The sequence below is a fragment of the Sphaeramia orbicularis genome, chromosome 3 (assembly GCF_902148855.1).
Source record: "Sphaeramia orbicularis chromosome 3, fSphaOr1.1, whole genome shotgun sequence".
Taxonomy (NCBI): Eukaryota; Metazoa; Chordata; class Actinopteri; order Kurtiformes; family Apogonidae; genus Sphaeramia; species Sphaeramia orbicularis.
Window position 1 is genome coordinate 18,037,862 of NC_043959.1, and position 17,429 is coordinate 18,055,290.

A 17,429-nucleotide genomic window follows, 5' to 3' on the forward strand; every position below is an offset into this window, starting at 1 on the left:
GTAAAATCCATAAAACTGTATGTAAACTTGTGGATGCTAAGTTAGTTGTTAGTTGCTTTACTTTACATTATCTTTATTTTTTTTCTACTTGAAGAGCAAATGAATTGTCTTTTTCTTAATATTTGTATGATATTAAATGGAAGCACATACAATAAATAAAATATCAACTCTTACTATTATTTTTAGCTTCTAGTAGAATTTCTTGCTTCTTACTGACAAAACATAAGATTGATATATAGTTTTTGTTATATGTAAGTTATTTATTTCTTGTTTCTCACCACGCTTACTGATCCTGTTCCTTTAAAAGCTACATTTTAGGAAAAAAAACCCCACATTTCCCTGTAAAATCTAAACTTTATTGTAAAATGTGTAAGCAGGTTTTTCAGTCAGTACATACATGCAGATGGACTTTCTTCCTCAGATTCATCGGGATCCACCAGTCGGTCCTTCTGGCGCTCTGTTCGACCTTTAAACAGCCTGACCAGCTCCGTCAGCCGGTCCTGGACCACCACGCTGGTCATACTGGTGATACTGGCCGCTGACATCGGACGCAAACTGCAGGATGATGAAAACATATGGAAAAATGGATGACAAAGAAGGAACGAGAAAGGAGAAAATTTGTTTTACAGTTATGTGATTTCTTTTACTCATCATCTGCAGTCAGACCCCCTGGAGTCTTCAGATCCATCCTCAGTTCATCATCATCATCACTGAAAGAAAACAGAGGGATGGGCTGTCAAACTCATTTTAGTTCAGGGGCCACATTCAACCAAATTTGATCTGAGGTGGGCCGGACCAGTGAAATAATAATATAATAATATATAAATAATGTCAACTCCAAACTTTCCTCTATGTTTTAGAGTGAAAAAAGTAAACATATGCGATGAAAATGTTTACATCTACCAACTATTCTTTAAAACAATGTGAATAACATGAACAAACTGAAATTTCTTAAGAAAACTAAGTGCAATTTTAACAATATTATGCCTCAGTTTATCATTTATACATGTAAATTACAACTTACAGATCACAGTGGATCAACAAATACACAAAACATTTAATAACAGACAGAATATTGGTAAACTTGCACTTCAGAAATTTCAAAATGTTCATATTTGTTCAGGTTATTCATGTTTTTTTTTGTGAAATGATAGTTTATTTGAGTGTAAATACAGTAAAATGACATGAATATGTTTACATTTACAAAGAGGAAAATTTGGAGTTGTATTTACAGGTTATTATGATAGTATTTTACTGATCTGACCCACTGCAGATTAAATTGGTCTGCATGTGGAACCTGAACTAAAATGAATTTTATCTTCAGTGTAATTTTTGCATATCATAAATTCATCCCAGGGGCCAGACTGGACCCTTTGGTGGGCCGGATTTGGCCCCTGGGCCGCATGTTTGAGACCTCTGCTTTAGAGGCAGAAACATGGACAAATGGACACAAATACATACATGAAAACAATGCATTTGTCTGCATTTAGACATTAACTTCTCCTCTACTTAACCCATAAAGACCCAAACAACCACTGGCGTCCAAAGTCACCTCCTGATGTAAACTGTCTAATACCTGTTAATCCATTAATTCTATCAATACATGTCAATAGTTGGTATAAAATACAGTTATTCATCTTCTCATGGTCATCAGATATGACCTATTTGGATGTTCAGAGGCTCCATAGTTACCATGGAAACACTGTCATCTTCTGCAAGATTGATTCACTAGTAAAACCCATGGAATTGGATTAATGACAGTGTTTAGAGATGATTGGTTTATGATCAGCTAAATATGTATTTTACCGTAAAAGTCACATATTCTGCAGTTTTCTCTGTTTCTGATATAATAACCCTCAACTTCAATTTGAGCTTTTATGATCATCAACATGATCACAGTACATTAAATACAGGAAAATACCTAATTTTCACTTAAAAATGCAAAATACTGAGCATAATATTATACTGAACAATGATAAATCACTGAAGAAAGATTAAATATAGAGAAAAATTAATTTGAGAACTGCAACAAAAGTAGCGCTGGGTCTTTATGGGTTAAATTGGGACTACATATAAAAAACAAACATAAAAATACAGCTTCTTGTTTTTCCACTGTGTGGTTTTTTATGCATGTTTATATATGTATTTAGTCAGAGTGAGACAGTTTTAAATATTATAATTTTTAAACACTATGTCCAATGTTATCGGGATAGAAAATATAGAAAATCTGTACTTTTATTTTAACCTTTCGATTATAACTGGGAAAAAAATCAAGGAACAAGCTTCCATGTTTCTGGGTGAAATATTAGAAATAATATATCATGGGTAATATTATAATTGAGAAAAAAATCATAATATGATATGTAAACGTGTGGTTTCTGAACTTGGTCTTTACTTAATTCTTATATTTTTCTACTTCAAGTGCAAGTTAATTACTTTTTTCTGTATGATGTTAAATGGAAACATACAGAAAATTAAATAATATCAAATTAATATGAACTCTTAATGTTATATTTTAGTTTACTGCATTTCATCTTTAACCTTTCAACTTCAGCTATAAAAAAAACCTGTGTTAGTTTGTGTGTTTCAGATATTTTTATTTCGAAGCTTGATCATAGTACAGGTTTGAAATCCACTGATTGGTACATTATGCTTAATATCAACACAACAACGCATATTCAGAAATAAACAGCACTGATAGAGTGAGAAAAGAGGAAGGAAAGAAGAAGAAGGAAAAAAGAAAAAAACCCCAAAGCAAAGCAAAACAAAACAAAACTACAGTCTACTCTCGTTAAACCGCCCGCCGTTATACCGCCATTTTCGCTCACCGCCGACCAAGACCATTGCACAAAAATCCCCAATGCATTATTCCATTAGCTACCACCATTTCCGGCTATCGCCATCCGCCAGCCCAGTTCCATGCACAAACAACACTTATACCATTGATTTCCCGACCGTTATACCGCCAGCATGATTGCCATCGAGTACACATAAATTTTAACAATGCACTGAAACAAACGCACCAGACGCTGATTGCGACAAGATACGAGTAGGTCTACGGAACGGCCACCGTTCATTTATCGCAGAACACTCAGTAGGTCAGGATGTCGGGAAGAGGACGTGGGATTAAGCCAAAGCCTCAAGATGATGGGGTGTCATTTCCCGACACGGTATAATAATGCTTAAAATGTTTCCCCACTTTAAATGATCCCTTACAACATAACAGAATCAAGATTTATTTAGAAACACAATTAAAACGGGTTAACGGAGGCAGCATAGACATCATATAGTAAAGACATGCACATTATGGACGCAACCCCTTGTAACGCCATTTTCGCTATACCGCCAATTTGGCCGTGAACGGAAGTTGGCGGTATAACGAGAGTAGACTGTAGAAGCACTTGGAGAGCACAAACCTCTGCCAAGGCTGATCAGTGCCCCCCCCCCCCCCCCCCTGAATCACCACCAAAATTTAAGCATTTGTTCCTTGTGCCAGTAACAACATTTCCTGAAATTTTCATCCAAATGTGTCCATAACTTTTTGAATTATCTTGCACATGAGGAGACAAACAGACAGACAAACTAACGCCGGCAAAAACATAACCTCCTTGGCAGAGGTAAAAAACAAAAAACAAAAAAAACCAAACATACAATTTAACACCCCCCCATCCCCAGAGCCTTTAAGATAGGTCAGTGTAGTGCTATGCTGTGGACTACTGCTTATATAGTGGATCTTAACTGTCTGGCCCTTCCATGTATGACATCATTGGTTTCCAAATTTTTCAAATTCTCCCAGTTTGTCGTTAAGTGCGTATCTAATCCTTTCTAAGTGAAGGGGATCCATCATTGTTGTTATCCAGGCTTTAAAAGTTGGTGTCTCTTTTGACTTCCACAACAGGAAAACCAGTGTTAGTTTGTGAGTGGAATCCAAACCAAACAGCCATAAACTCAACCTGACTGCAGTTAACCCTCTTGTTCTCCACCCACTTTTACCCGAGTTTAGGGGCGTTGAGGACAGCAGAGTCTGGTTCTGGGGTTGTGACAATTTGAGGGATGTTCAGAGATTTTCCCAGGACTGTATCCTGATCCATATCCTCCACCACCAGCACTGGAGCTTTACAATTATCACAGTTTCCTAAAGAACAGACCAGAGGGAAAACAAGAAGAATTTGGTTTAGTTCGTGCACTTCTATATGTTTACATGCACATAAGGTGGTTTTTGCGCTGATTCTGACAAAGACAAAAGCACAACCTGTTTACATGACTAATGCAAATGAATATTCCCCGATTATTACTGTTCATATGCAGCTGTGCAGACCCCAAACATCTAAATGGGTGCTTCTATGAAACTGGGTTTATTTTGGTACCTGGCACTTTTCCATCTTTTTTAGACCCAATAATAAAAGGTAAATGTTGACATATTTCCCCTCAGGATGGACCTAATGATCACCTCAGATAAATACAGAAAAATTAAACTCTTGCTCTGAGCCATCCAATAATAATTGTTTTTTTTTTTTTTTTTTATCAAATACTGGGGCCAAAAATAGGACCCAAATACGGACATTAAATCTCCCTAGGTATCAGTGCATTAAATGTGAAACCATGTCTGTAAATGGTCTTATATAGACTATAAATAAAGACAGTGTTAAATGTGTCCATCCTAGTGTTTTTTCTAATCCACACATGTGGGTTTTACGTCAGTCTCAGTCTCATTCCAGTTTGGTGTGGAACCCATCGTGTCCACTGGTGTTACATACAGAACCTGAACATTTAAACACAAATAAATCACAAATGATTTTTCAACAGTGGTCATTTTTGTGAAACACTCTGCCTTGGATAATTAGTTCAATTCCAAAAAGGCACCTTTGAGAGGATAAAGAGAGATTAAAAAAAAATAGTAGCACGTAATTTTCGTGTCCTTTTGACTGTGTTACATGCAGATTTTTGTATTAACCCTTAGGGGTCTGAACGTACTTTGGCCATTTTTGAGTACTTTTGATTTTGCCTTTATATACTACATAAAGAAATGTTTACTATACCGATATTTGGTATCTTTTTTTTCAGCACAACTTCATCTATCTCATCTGCCTATTATTTTTTCACTGTAACCTACTATATCAACACAAAAGGACAAAAAACACACAAAAAAAATAAAATCCCAGTTGAAAAATGTATATAATCTATTGCATAAATAACACAAAGATGCTTAACAAACCTTTTTAAAGACTTTAAAAGTGAATATTGGTTCCAAATATTAGGTATATAAAATCCAAATTGTAATAAATTAAAACTATACTCAAATATTTGACATAAAAGCAGATCTTTACAAAGGCGTTTTCATTGGTTTCCTCGACTTCTGACGCTACGACGTGTTGAAAATGTTATGGGATTCAGTCATGGGCTGTGACCATGGACCCCTAAGGGTTAAATATAATGTAAAATAATATAAAAATGTGTTTTATCTGAAGAACAGTTTCTCTTTTATCTCAGTAAGTATTTCTTTTTCAAACAGACCCAAAGTGCTTCCAAACTTGTTTCATAACATTTGTCTACATCTGGTTTGAATTTTTAGCCCCTCTGTCCTGTTTTCAGGGACCAGTTTCATAGAAACACCCAAATCAGTTTTTATTTTGTTGTTATATGTGTTTTTTGATCCACAGGACTGTAAATCTAACATGTCGTGTCCCAGTGTCTCTGCTAAGTGATTAAAAAATAAGACAAAAAGTGTCAAAATCACTTAAAAACAAACAAGTGAACGGTAATGCAGCACAGCAGAGGAGCAAAGCCCAGCAGCAGCACAAACACCCACGTCCTTTTAGTGTCGGAGGTCACCTGAGCCGGCTTATGTTGAAGCAGTGCAGTGGTGCAGGGCATGATGGGAGTGATGTTGAGGCGGACGATAGAGGAGAATGTTTGGCACGTCAGATGTTTGATCTAAATAAAACCAGTGTCTAGAAGCTTCTCTAAGCGTCTGCGGTGGGGAGGTGGGAGTTAAGGTTCTTGGGTTTGCTGGGAGTTGGAGTTAAGGCCTCTGAAGCGGCTGACGATGCTCATGCAGCACTGAGTCAACGGGGCGAGCTCCAGCGATGGGACAGGCATGGACAGTTTGGGAGGGGTCAGGTAATTGTCATGCATCAGCTTCTGGCAGCTCTCCAGACACTCGGCCACGGGCAGAAACCGAAGCAGAAAGCTCTTTATCGGAGAAGAAGCAACGGGAACTGGACGGGAAAGAGAGTTGGCAACAAGATGAGAAATCTGCCAGATCATTTAGAGACCAAACGGTGATTCAGCTCTAAAACAGAAACTCCAGTGGAAACTAATGTGTTCAACGATACTGAGACATTATTTCTGTGCTGCTGTTTTTATTGTTCATAGTGAAACCCATGCAGCTGTTTGAGGAAACTGTCAATAAGAGCAAAAATAAAAATAATGAATAAATCTTACCTCCACTTCCTCCTTCTTCTGTTGTTGCCTCAGTGCCCTGAAAGAAGAGAAGCATTATTCTTAATAAATATAAATCAGATAGAAATAAATAGAAATAGACAAACAAATAGAATAAATCAGTCATTATAATAATTATTACTACAGTTACCACAGTTCAAGTAACTTTTAAACTAACCCACTATACTGATGACTCGCAACTAGAGCTGCACAGTATATCGTTTGAGCATCATCATCGCAATGTACATGTGCACAGTAGTCACACTGCAGGTCCTGTAATGTAGGAAGGAAATGAACTCAACATGTTTTCATCTAATTTCATCCTGAGTACCTGACACACACTGTGCATGTCGATCTACCAATCACAATCATTCTTTATCAGTTTGCCGCAGCAGACCACGCCCCTGCACATGGAGTGCATCGCTGGTAACAACATTGAAAAATGAGCAACGAACAAGAGGAAATCAACAAAAACAAAGACTTGGTGCCAAAAAGAAAAGCAAAGCCAGTTATATGGAATTTTTTCGGCTACAAGAAGGATGAAACTGAAACACGTGTTCTGTGTCGACAGTGACTTCCACCTGTTGTCACAACGAGAGGAAACACAACTAATTTGTTGGACCATTGACATCGGCGCCACACAGCTATTATATCCTCCTGAGTAATTTTTCATATCGCAATATATATCACATGGTTAAAAAAAATTGCAATGTCAGTCAGTTTCAATATCGTGCAACCCTACTCGCAACTATTTTTGTTTGTATTTCATGTCTCATTGAAGTCAACAGTGGCGACTGGTGAAATTATTTTTTGGTGCCGCAGTATCTAAGTCTGTTTTCGATTGCACTATAACCACATATTACCACTTGGACACGCTAAAGCACATGCACCACTATTTTTAAATATTAATTTAAATTACAATAAACAAGTGCTTCCAGGCACAACAAACCCATTTTCTTTTAGAATAAGTCAATCATTCTAATAATAATTACCAGAATTACAACAGTTTATGTAACTGGGACAGGATACTAACCCCTTACCCATTTTTGCTCCTCTCTCCTCTAGGTTTGGACTCTTCTAATGTAAGTTAATGTTCAAAATACATCTTCTAAAAGTCTGATCCAATATTTTTCTATTTCTGAGACCATATCATATGCTACTGTGATATTGATAAGGATTAATAGTTTACAAACCCCAATTTAGAATGAATTTAAGACAATATAAAAACATGTTTTTTTCAATCAGAACACTTTCCTTTTTGCAAAAACAAAAATATGTATTTTTGTAAAGCCTAACTTCATCAACTTTACCTCTGCGTTGGTGGGCGGAGCCTCTGAGTTTTGTGGCTCAGGCTGTGTGGTGATTGGTTGTGACACAGGGCTCTCCACCTCCCTTCTCTCTGACGCCGGCTCTGCTTCTGTAGAAGATGGAGTACCTTCGTCCGCCTCGTCCACCGGTTCAGATTCACTCGGAGTCGCAGGTTTGGCTTCATCTGGAGCAGGTTCCACTTTGTCTGTTTGAGTCGGAGCTTCAGCATTGTCTTCAGCTGGACAGACGTCTACCAGGGATCTGATGATGAACCACAAAACATATGATAAGACGACAAGCATGAAAGCCAAATGGAACCTTTAATAAACATTTTGCTGACCTAGGAGCCAGTAGTTTGTGATCATTAACCCTTAACCCTGTTGTGTAATATTGTGACTATTTCTTCTTTTTTTTCTAAGTATGTTTTGCTGATTCTAGCCTCACTGAGTCCATGTGTTCAGATTTTAATGAGTCATGATTTTGAGAGAGACATTTTCCTGGATTAACCTGTGAAATGTGAAATGGGAAGGATCTGTGGACATCTCCTGGACTGAAATGAGTGATTTTTTTTTGTTTTTCTAACACGGATTAACAAGGACATTTGCTTAAAAGGGCTAATAAACATTTCAATTCCCGAAAATGTAATTTTTGTGGCTAGTTTTTAATGGGTCAGGTTTTATAGGGTTAAACTGTACTTAAGTTGCTGATTGCCTAAAAAGAAGCTATATGTGCATAAATGAGACTGTGGACTGTAATTTAAACCTGAGCTGGGATTACAGAAACATACAGTATTATTCTGGTTGACGTGTGTTATATATGTTGAACGTACCTTTTAAGGTCTTCACTGATTCAAGGAGAACAGACAAGCAAAAAGCAACAAAAAACGTCAACATTTTTGCCATGAAGACACATGATGATGAGAGAAAAAGGTTGTTAAAGGTAAAACATGCAGCAGTTTGCAGAATTTTGAAGCTTAATAAAACTATTCAGTGTGCCTACAGTCAGATCCTTATATATTTAGAAAGTGACACAAATATTGTAACTTTGCCTCTTTACACCACAACAGTGGATTGAAATGAAGCAATCGAGATATGACTGAAGTTTGGAATAAAACCAACAAAATAATTAACAAAATAAACAAAATAATCACAAAATTAATATAAATGGACAAAAGAATCAACAAAATGAGTAAAAAAAAAATTATAATAATAATCGCCCCTATGTAACTGGTATAGGCTCCAAGCAACCCCTGTGACCCTAGTGAGGATAAAACGGGTTCAGAAAATGAATGAATGAATGAATGAATAATCAACAAATCAAACATAAATTAACAAAAATGAACAAAATAATCAACAAAACAAACAAAATAATAATAAAAAAAAAAAAATCAACAAAAATGGACAAAATAACCAATAATATGCGTAAAAAAGACCAACATAATCAACAAATCAAAGATAAATTAACAAAAATGAACAAAATAATCAACAAAACAAACAAAATAGTAAAATAAAAACGAACATAAATGGACAAAATAATCAACAAAAAGAGTAAAAAAAGATAAACAAATCAAACAAATTAACAAAAATGAACAAAATAATCAACAAAATCATTTTTAAAAATGAATATAAATAGACAAAATAATCAACGAAATGAGTAAAAAAAGGATAAAAAAATCAACAAATCAAACATAAATGAACAAAAATGAACAAAATAATCAACAAAACGATCAAAATAATCAACAAAACGAACAAAATAATAAAAATAAATGAACAAAAATGGACAAAAGAATCAACAAAATGTATAAAAAAGACCAACGTAATCAACAAATCAAACATAAATTAAAAAAAATGAAATAATCAACAAAATCAAAAAAATTTCAGCTTTAACTGAAGTGGTTTTATAAAAATATTACATTAACCATTTACTGATTCCAACCGTCGTGTGCAGAGGCAAACTGTCACTGTCCAAATATATATGGACATGAGTGTAAACTGACGTATCCTAGTGTGCAAGGCAAGCACTTATCTATGGTTAAAGCTTACTCATCAATTTTTTTGTCTTCGTCAGCTGTGTTTTTGTTAATATCCTCTGTCAATTTATGATTCTCTGTGCTGTCTTCACTTTCTTCGTGTAGATTTTGCAACCTGGACGGTGCGCAGTGAGGGACAAACAAAATAGAAAGGCCCTGTCAGACAGTGACACCTCAGAGTCAGAGGTAGAGAGCAGCAGATGTGGAAGCTGATGGATTAACACAGAACAGGACGGAAGAAGGAAGAGGTTGGATTCTAGGCCTGCAAGCAACAGGCACTTAGTATTATAGAAGTGGAGAATAGAATAGAAGTATAGATAGAAATAATATATGCAGAAAATGCTTCACAAAATTACAGAATCAGTCAAATTATGTATTGCAACTTATCTACACCAGAGGAACTACAAAGAAACTAAGCAGTAATTGAAGTTAAAGGGGTTATATGTAGTATTTCTACTTTCAAATATTAAAAAACGACCTGAAATTATCATAAAAGTGTTTAGAATAAAGAGCTGTGAAGTTCTGCCAAAGATGCAAATCTAATGGATTGTAAAGATATGAAGAGAATTTATTTCCAGTGACAGGCATGCAGAGATTTATGTGACCACTAGAGGGAGTAGTGAGTAACACCACGGTCTTTGAGCAAAGTGTCAGAATGTGACCAGATGGGATGAGAACCACGAAGAAACAACTTTTAGAGCTAAAGAAAAGAAAAAAATATAAAAATTTAAGCTATTGTTTTCTCCACTGGACTCAGATGTAAATGAAAAGAATGGAGTTTGATGGTGAAATGGTAGAGTTTATTCTACACAGTCGAGACTTATGAAGGTATGAAGTTATTATGGGATGTTGTTATCTTTGCTAAGTTGCTGTTTGTTGATCCACGGTTCAGATTAAACTGTGACAGTTCTGATCATGTTTGTTGGATTCCAAACAGATCTTTAATTCAGCTACTGACAACACAAACTGAACAGAAAACTGGTGATTTATGGTTTTACTGTGGTTGTTTTCTGTCTAAAAATAGAGCCAAGCTAACAGAGCTAAATGTCAAAGTAAGCCAAAGTAAATGGCTCAGAGTTTTAGTCTGAAGAGGAAAACTTGATGATACCATAATACAGTGTGAAAACAATGGGCTTTATACTTTCTTCAGTGACTGATACAATCTGTGGATACATAGGGTTGAACTCTTTAGGGTTGAACTCTGGAATTTTCTTTATAATGAGCTGAAGGACTGTAAAAACATATTCCAACTGAAAAAAAGTGCATAAAGAAAGAACAATGAGATTATATGAACGGTTATGAGTTTTTACATTTTGCTTCAAATTTGTTTTGGCATCTTGTGACATTTTTTTTTACTTATTTTGGTCTGGTATCATAATTGTTTTGCATCATTTCATCAGGTATATATTTACCAATGTTTTGTTTGTTTTATACTTCCTAGATATGTAGTTTTGCACTTGGTTTAGTATTCATTTTGTACTATCTTTGGATGTATTTTGTTTGGTTTGTCTGACTTAATACAGTATGATTTTATAGCTAACCATTAAGGCTATTATTATTTAGAAGGGGGCAGGAAATATAAGATTTTCTTCATCCTGCTCCTTTTCGATAATGGGTGTGTACTAGGGGTGTAAGAAAATATCGGTTCTGCAATATATCGCAATATTTTGTTTCACAATACTGTATGGATATTTTTAGGTATTTATTCAAATGCAGATATTGTGGAGGTTCATTTTTGTTTTTCTTTTTTTGTTTATATTTTATTTATTATTATTTAACACTCTTTTCTTAAATAATGTTAGTTCCTTTGTTGGTATCGCAAAAAAATAATGTTATGTTACTTCTGAACTAATAGAATATGAACATTTGAACAGGATCTTAAACTGTAATGTCTGTAAAACAGAATTTAAGTTTTCACACAGGAACATTTTGTGATATAGCATTAGATCCTGTTGTGATCAAATAAAAATGTGTTTAGTATTTGTGCAGATTTCTGGTGTAATTCAATTCTTCAAGGAAATAATCATTTTTAAAAAAGAAACAAAACAAAAAAATTGCCTTTTTGACAGTATGATATATTTGTATCGTATCGCCAGATTCTTGCCAATACACACCCCTAGTGTGTAAATGTTTGTTCACCTGATGATTATTGAATTCTGTTGATGAAATGCACATCCACGAATGAAATAAATGAAATGAAAAAAATTCCTTGGTAATTTTGGTGGTCCTAAGTGTGTTCTGGTACAAGACTTTGGAATATTAATACTTCATAGAACCCCTTTAAGCAAAGGAATTTATACTGACAATATTATAACAGAGAACCATGTCTACATCTCCTGCTGCAGTATGTTCATAGTAAACATTAGTTACCCTGGAAAAGACAGAAAATATAGGAATCCTACAAGAACCATCTTCATTATGTCTACATCCATGTCTACATGAACTTACTCTGGGTCATCTTCGTTTTCCTCCTCCAGGATGTTGGGTAATCTGATAGAAACAAACAGAACAGCGACATGAGGCCAGTTCATTTCCAGGGTTGTTAAACTTCACAAAAACTGGAAATAGCAGGAAAGAAAACACCCGAAAACGACAGAAGCAGGAAAATTAAAATAAGACTGAAAACTAAAAATAAATACAACTACAGGTAAAATCAGCTGTTTTCTCTCCTGATCATCATTTCATGTCAAGATTTATTTAATTTGATCTTATTCAGCTTCTACAAATAAAGACCTTCTGAATAATACATGAAAATCACTAAAGCTACATAAAAACTGACCTAAAAATTAGAAGTCCAATGAAAGTTAAGTATGCAATAACTGCAACGAAAAGTGAAAATACTAAATATAATGCTGTAAATTCTGTCTATTTATATTTTGTCCAGTTTAATTTTTTATTCTACTTTGCTCTATTCTTATGATATTTTGTAAAATATCAATTCTGTTTTCATCTCTTGTATTTAGTTTTGTAATTTTAAATTTGTTCTATTTTTATTTCTATAGCTCTGGTGTTTGTTAATATTGTTGCACTGACTGAAGTAGCACTCCTAATTTCAGTGACAATAAAGGATATTGTATTGTATTGTATTGTATTTTATCCTGTTCTATTCTATTCTATTCTATTCTATTCTATTCTATTCTATGCTATGCTATTTTATTCAATTCTATTCTATTCTTTACTATTTTATTCTGTTCTATTGTACTGTATTGTATTCTATTCTATTCTATTCTATTCTATTCTATTCTATTCTATTCTATTCCATTCTATTTTATTCTATTCAATTCAATTCTACTCTATTCTGTTGTATTCTATTCTACTTTATCCAATTCAATTCAATTCAATTCTATTCTATTCTATTCTATTCTATTCTATTCTATTCTATTCTATTCTATTCTATTCTATAAACTAAACTAAACTAAACTAAACTAAACTAAACTAAACTAAACTAAACTAAACTAAACTAAACTAAACTAAACTAAAACTACAGGCTCCTCTGATTACTCCTAACAGTGTATGTGATGATTAAATGTATGTGACGTACTGCTCGTTGGTATCTGGCAGCGTTTCTATGACGATCTTGGCCGAGTGCTCCACCTCCAGCTGTCGGACCGCCTCCTCCGCCGCCTTCCGGGCCATCTCCTCAGCAGCCCGGGCCGCCTCTAGTCGATCCTGCTGCAGCCTGTTCAGCGTGAGGCCAAACAGGTACAAAGTGTTAGAAAACTAAAACAACTGATGGCGCCATCCTGTCAAGGAAGGAAAAAGGGGCTGACCTTTCCTCCATGTGAGCCAGAACCACCTCCCCGGCCTCCTTCTTGATGGTGTCCTTCAGAGGCGCCCACTGCTCCACATCCTCTGCCTGAAACAGAAAAAAACACCAAACCAACTTTAAACGAAACCACACATTTATTTACACCTTTATATGACTTGTCCTTTACAGAGTATATAGAGTAGATTCATTTATTAACAGTTTTTGGAACATTTTTACATATTTTGTGCCTTTTTTTAACCAGGGTTTCTGCAGTTATTAGCAAATCTAATTTAATGCTTTTTAATACCTTTTTAATACCACTTTAAACAAATTTAATGCCCATGTCCAACTGCAGATAGTTTTATATATAGTTTTATGTCGGTTTACCATTGACAGACTTTAACCAGATTCTGAATAGTCCCTCCTACCAATAATTTCTGCTGAAACTTGCATTTTCCCATTTTTCCGACATTAGCTAATTGTTTGTTTTTTTTTCCCATTAAATCCTTATTCAATGAAGAGAGTATACAATCTATACAACAGAAAAAAACACAAGTTTGCCAGGGGGAAGGGTTATACAATTATTATAATACAATGTCTAAATCAGAACAAATATTGATGGTTTTTATAGCCTTTTTGTCCCACATTTGCTAATATTCCCTCCGCTCTTTCGCCACAGCATGAAAATAAAAATTCTCCCTTTGTGCAGTAATGGCTAACCTGGCTTTTCTGCCTCCGTCCACAGTAATATGTATTATATAGACTAAATGTCCTCTAATATTAACATTTATTTGAAACACAGTATAGCAAACTATTACATGATCAAAAACAAATTAATTTTAGCAAAAAAAAAAAAAAAAAGTCTCCTTTTTGAATGTCTGGGGTCGCCAGAAATTTGTGATGTTAAAATGGGGTCACGGGCCAAAAAAGGATGGAAACCACTGGAATAATGGATCAACAACATAAAGTGCTTTGGGTGCCTCAAAAAGCGCCATAGAAATTGAATCTATTATTATTAAAGGCAAATTTTTAATATAATAAAAACTGTCAAAAATAAACTAAACTGTGAACAGACTTTGTGTACATTGTCTCAAGGAAGATGCATATAAAATTTGAAATGAATCCGACCAGTAGTTTCATCAGAAGATGTTTGAAGAAATTGCTAATGAAGATGATGAGCACGTGACCCATCAGTGGGTGAGATAAAAATAAATGATAGTAGTGGATGTGGCCCAATAACACCAACACTACAAAAACCTTATTTAGTTTGTTTTGTTGCCCCTGCTGTACCAGACTGGGCCGGACTCACCTGTGCAGACTCCTGCTGTTTGGGTTTGTTTTGGGGTTCTGGCTCTTGCTCCACCTTCTTTACTTCCGTCTTGGGTTCATTCTGTTCCAGGTCCACCAACACCAGGTCGTTCTTCTTCTGGGTGATGCTGACTGCACACCACATGGCAGTAAGAGTTACATCATGTCCAGTATGTGTGTGTTTTTGACTGAATGAAGCAGATACTGGAGCTTTGTCTATAGTCAAAGTAAATGGATGTTCATTTATCGTGAGGAAGTGTTATCTTTTATGGCAAAACACCTTTAATTTATATGATCCTTCAATTTTCACAGAATTAGTAAAAGCCACTACTTAGAAAATATATAATAGAATATAATAACATATAATATATAATTAGAACACACTTTCATACTTTAGAAAGTATTGGACACTCCTTTGCACCAAATCTATTCCCTTGGGCATCATTCATAAATTAAGACGGAACTCATTCCTCTCGTTCTGCACATGCTCTGATGTTTCATGACTGGTTGATTGATAGATTGATCATCCCCCTCCTCTCCTCCTTCAGACTCACCAGGGTAACGTAATGAAAACACTGGACTCCTTTTTTTCCAAATGAATATCTTTATTTTTAAGATCACAAAGCAGGATGTTTTAATGAGCTCACAGCACTGAGTTAGCTGCCTTTTACCAAAGCATATTTAGTTTCATGATTGTGTTTGGTGAATGTGTCGTGGATGTGTCGTGTACTAAATGATCTGCTGCTAAAAGCCTGTGTGAGTCTAATATGAATCACCACCAAGAGAAAAAAGAAAATAAACCACCGCTGTGCTGAGACTGAGGGATTAGAGAGGATGTTTATGTGCACAGAAATATGGTGGATTTTATGGAAAACATTGAAAACTGTCTTTTTGTGATCATCAGTCTCATCTTAAAAGTCCAATTACATTAAATACACTTCTGTTCAAGGTGCTCATAGTTGGTTTGTTACATTTGTATAGAACCAGTATCTTACTTTCAGTCTTTAAGCTAAGCTAAGCTAAACTAAGCAGGGACTTCATATTAATCAGGAATATATCAGATCAGCATTAACTCTCTGATGATTCTCTAAAGACAAATGAACAAATCATCAATAAATTCCATCCAGAAAAGTAAGAAGTTGTTATGCATCAAATCTAACCATTTTCTGTCTGTGCTTGTAGCTAAAAGTGCAATGTAACTGTTGTAGGGTTCATCATTTAATACCTGTAAGTCTTTGGGTTAAAGTCAAGGTAAAAGGTATGAAATTCCTCAAGTTTGTCTGATAAAAAAAACTCAAATGCTAACTCGCTCATTGAAACATGTTACAGTATTAGATACTGAATTCATTCCTCCTGTTTCTTAACATTAAATCATTACTTCATAATATGCTTTCAGAGTGACCAAAGATTCCGTTTGTGCGCAAAAATATCTTTAAATGTTTATCTGATTTATGTTATTTGTGCTTTCAGCAGTCTGACTAATCAATGTGTGGATCATTTACATTAAAACAACCTGGGATGATTGTCTGAACATCTCTAATATGAAAAGATGAGACTTATAGCAGCTTCAGATAAACCTAAAAATATCTTTACAGTAAGGTTTTATCCCTGTCACTAAGACTGAAAGCACATGGCCATCATGAACAGGAGGAACGATCAGAGCGTGGACATGCTTAGAAACGCTGGTCTGGACATCTGATCATTAATAGAACTATCCGTCTGGGTTACACTTAGGTTTAGGTTTCCATTTGGGGGGGGGAGTGAGTGACAAACTCATTGAGTGTGGGCTGTTGTCAGTGTCAGTGTGAGCGACTCTGTCCCACTCTTCCATCTCCTTTTATTTTAAGGGGCTTTTGCAGCCTTTCCCCCTGAAACAGAAGGAGAAGAGCAGCCCGGTTAGAGTCCGCCTCATCACTGACACCAACGCCTGCCAATCAACACACAACCTGACAGTCAATGTACACACCCAATCAACCAATCAGACTGTTAATCAGAGCATGTGATTTGAGTTCATAGAAAAGGAGTTTTGGACATTTTTTAAACTTTATACCTGTATGTCTTTATTGTATTTATAAATTTTCTACTTTACTATGTATGCTTTTGCTCAAAGCTCCAATAAAAGTCCTGTTAGTAATGTGAGAGATGTGGACACAAGATGTTCTCACTTTACATTATGAAAAAACTACGATAAAATTAGAAAATATTTCTTCACTAAAAACAAATATTTATTTTTCATGTGATTTCCCTTTTACTTGTGCTTAAATTATTTAGGTCCCGTGTTAGAGAATGTTTTGTTTTGGGGTAAAATGAAAATATCTAAATAAAAAGTAAAAAAAAAAAAAAAAATTAGAAAATATTCTCAGCAACTTAACTTCTAAAACTGATATCCTTAATCAGACTATGTCCTACTAAGCTCTTTTTTACACTGGACATAGTTATCTTTTCTCATCCTGATACCATAAGAACAGTTTTTGATGATCTGCAATATTTAACCCAGTCTTCCTAAAGTTATGTTCGTTTATTAATCTCCAGTCATGTTTTGTTCTGGATGCTGCCCGGGTCATTTTTTTCTTCTACAAAGTAATTAAATGATGA

At 35.1% G+C, this 17,429-nt stretch overlaps 1 protein-coding gene across 17 annotated transcripts in view; it reads right to left on the bottom strand.

Moving 5' to 3' along the window:
* The window catches only part of cngb1a (cyclic nucleotide gated channel subunit beta 1a), a 51,863-nt gene that overhangs the window by 19,306 nt on the left and 15,128 nt on the right, over positions 1-17,429 (bottom strand). For 13 of the 17 annotated variants that reach the window (XM_030127738.1, XM_030127750.1, XM_030127746.1 and 10 more), the window contains 11 exons: positions 14,836-14,966; positions 13,549-13,634; positions 13,320-13,457; positions 12,227-12,268; positions 9,792-9,893; positions 8,579-8,593; positions 7,752-8,010; positions 6,445-6,481; positions 3,994-4,135; positions 648-710; positions 398-555 (listed from right to left, as the gene is read on the bottom strand). In XM_030127738.1, coding sequence (XP_029983598.1) covers positions 398-555; positions 648-710; positions 3,994-4,135; positions 6,445-6,481; positions 7,752-8,010; positions 8,579-8,593; positions 9,792-9,893; positions 12,227-12,268; positions 13,320-13,457; positions 13,549-13,634; positions 14,836-14,966 — 1,173 coding nt within the window. Of the gene's footprint in view, positions 1-397; positions 556-647; positions 711-3,993; positions 4,136-6,444; positions 6,482-7,751; positions 8,011-8,578; positions 8,594-9,791; positions 9,894-12,226; positions 12,269-13,319; positions 13,458-13,548; positions 13,635-14,831; positions 14,967-17,429 lie in introns of all 17 variants that reach the window. The other 4 variants (XM_030127737.1, XM_030127736.1, XM_030127767.1 and 1 more) reach the window with 4 other exon arrangements.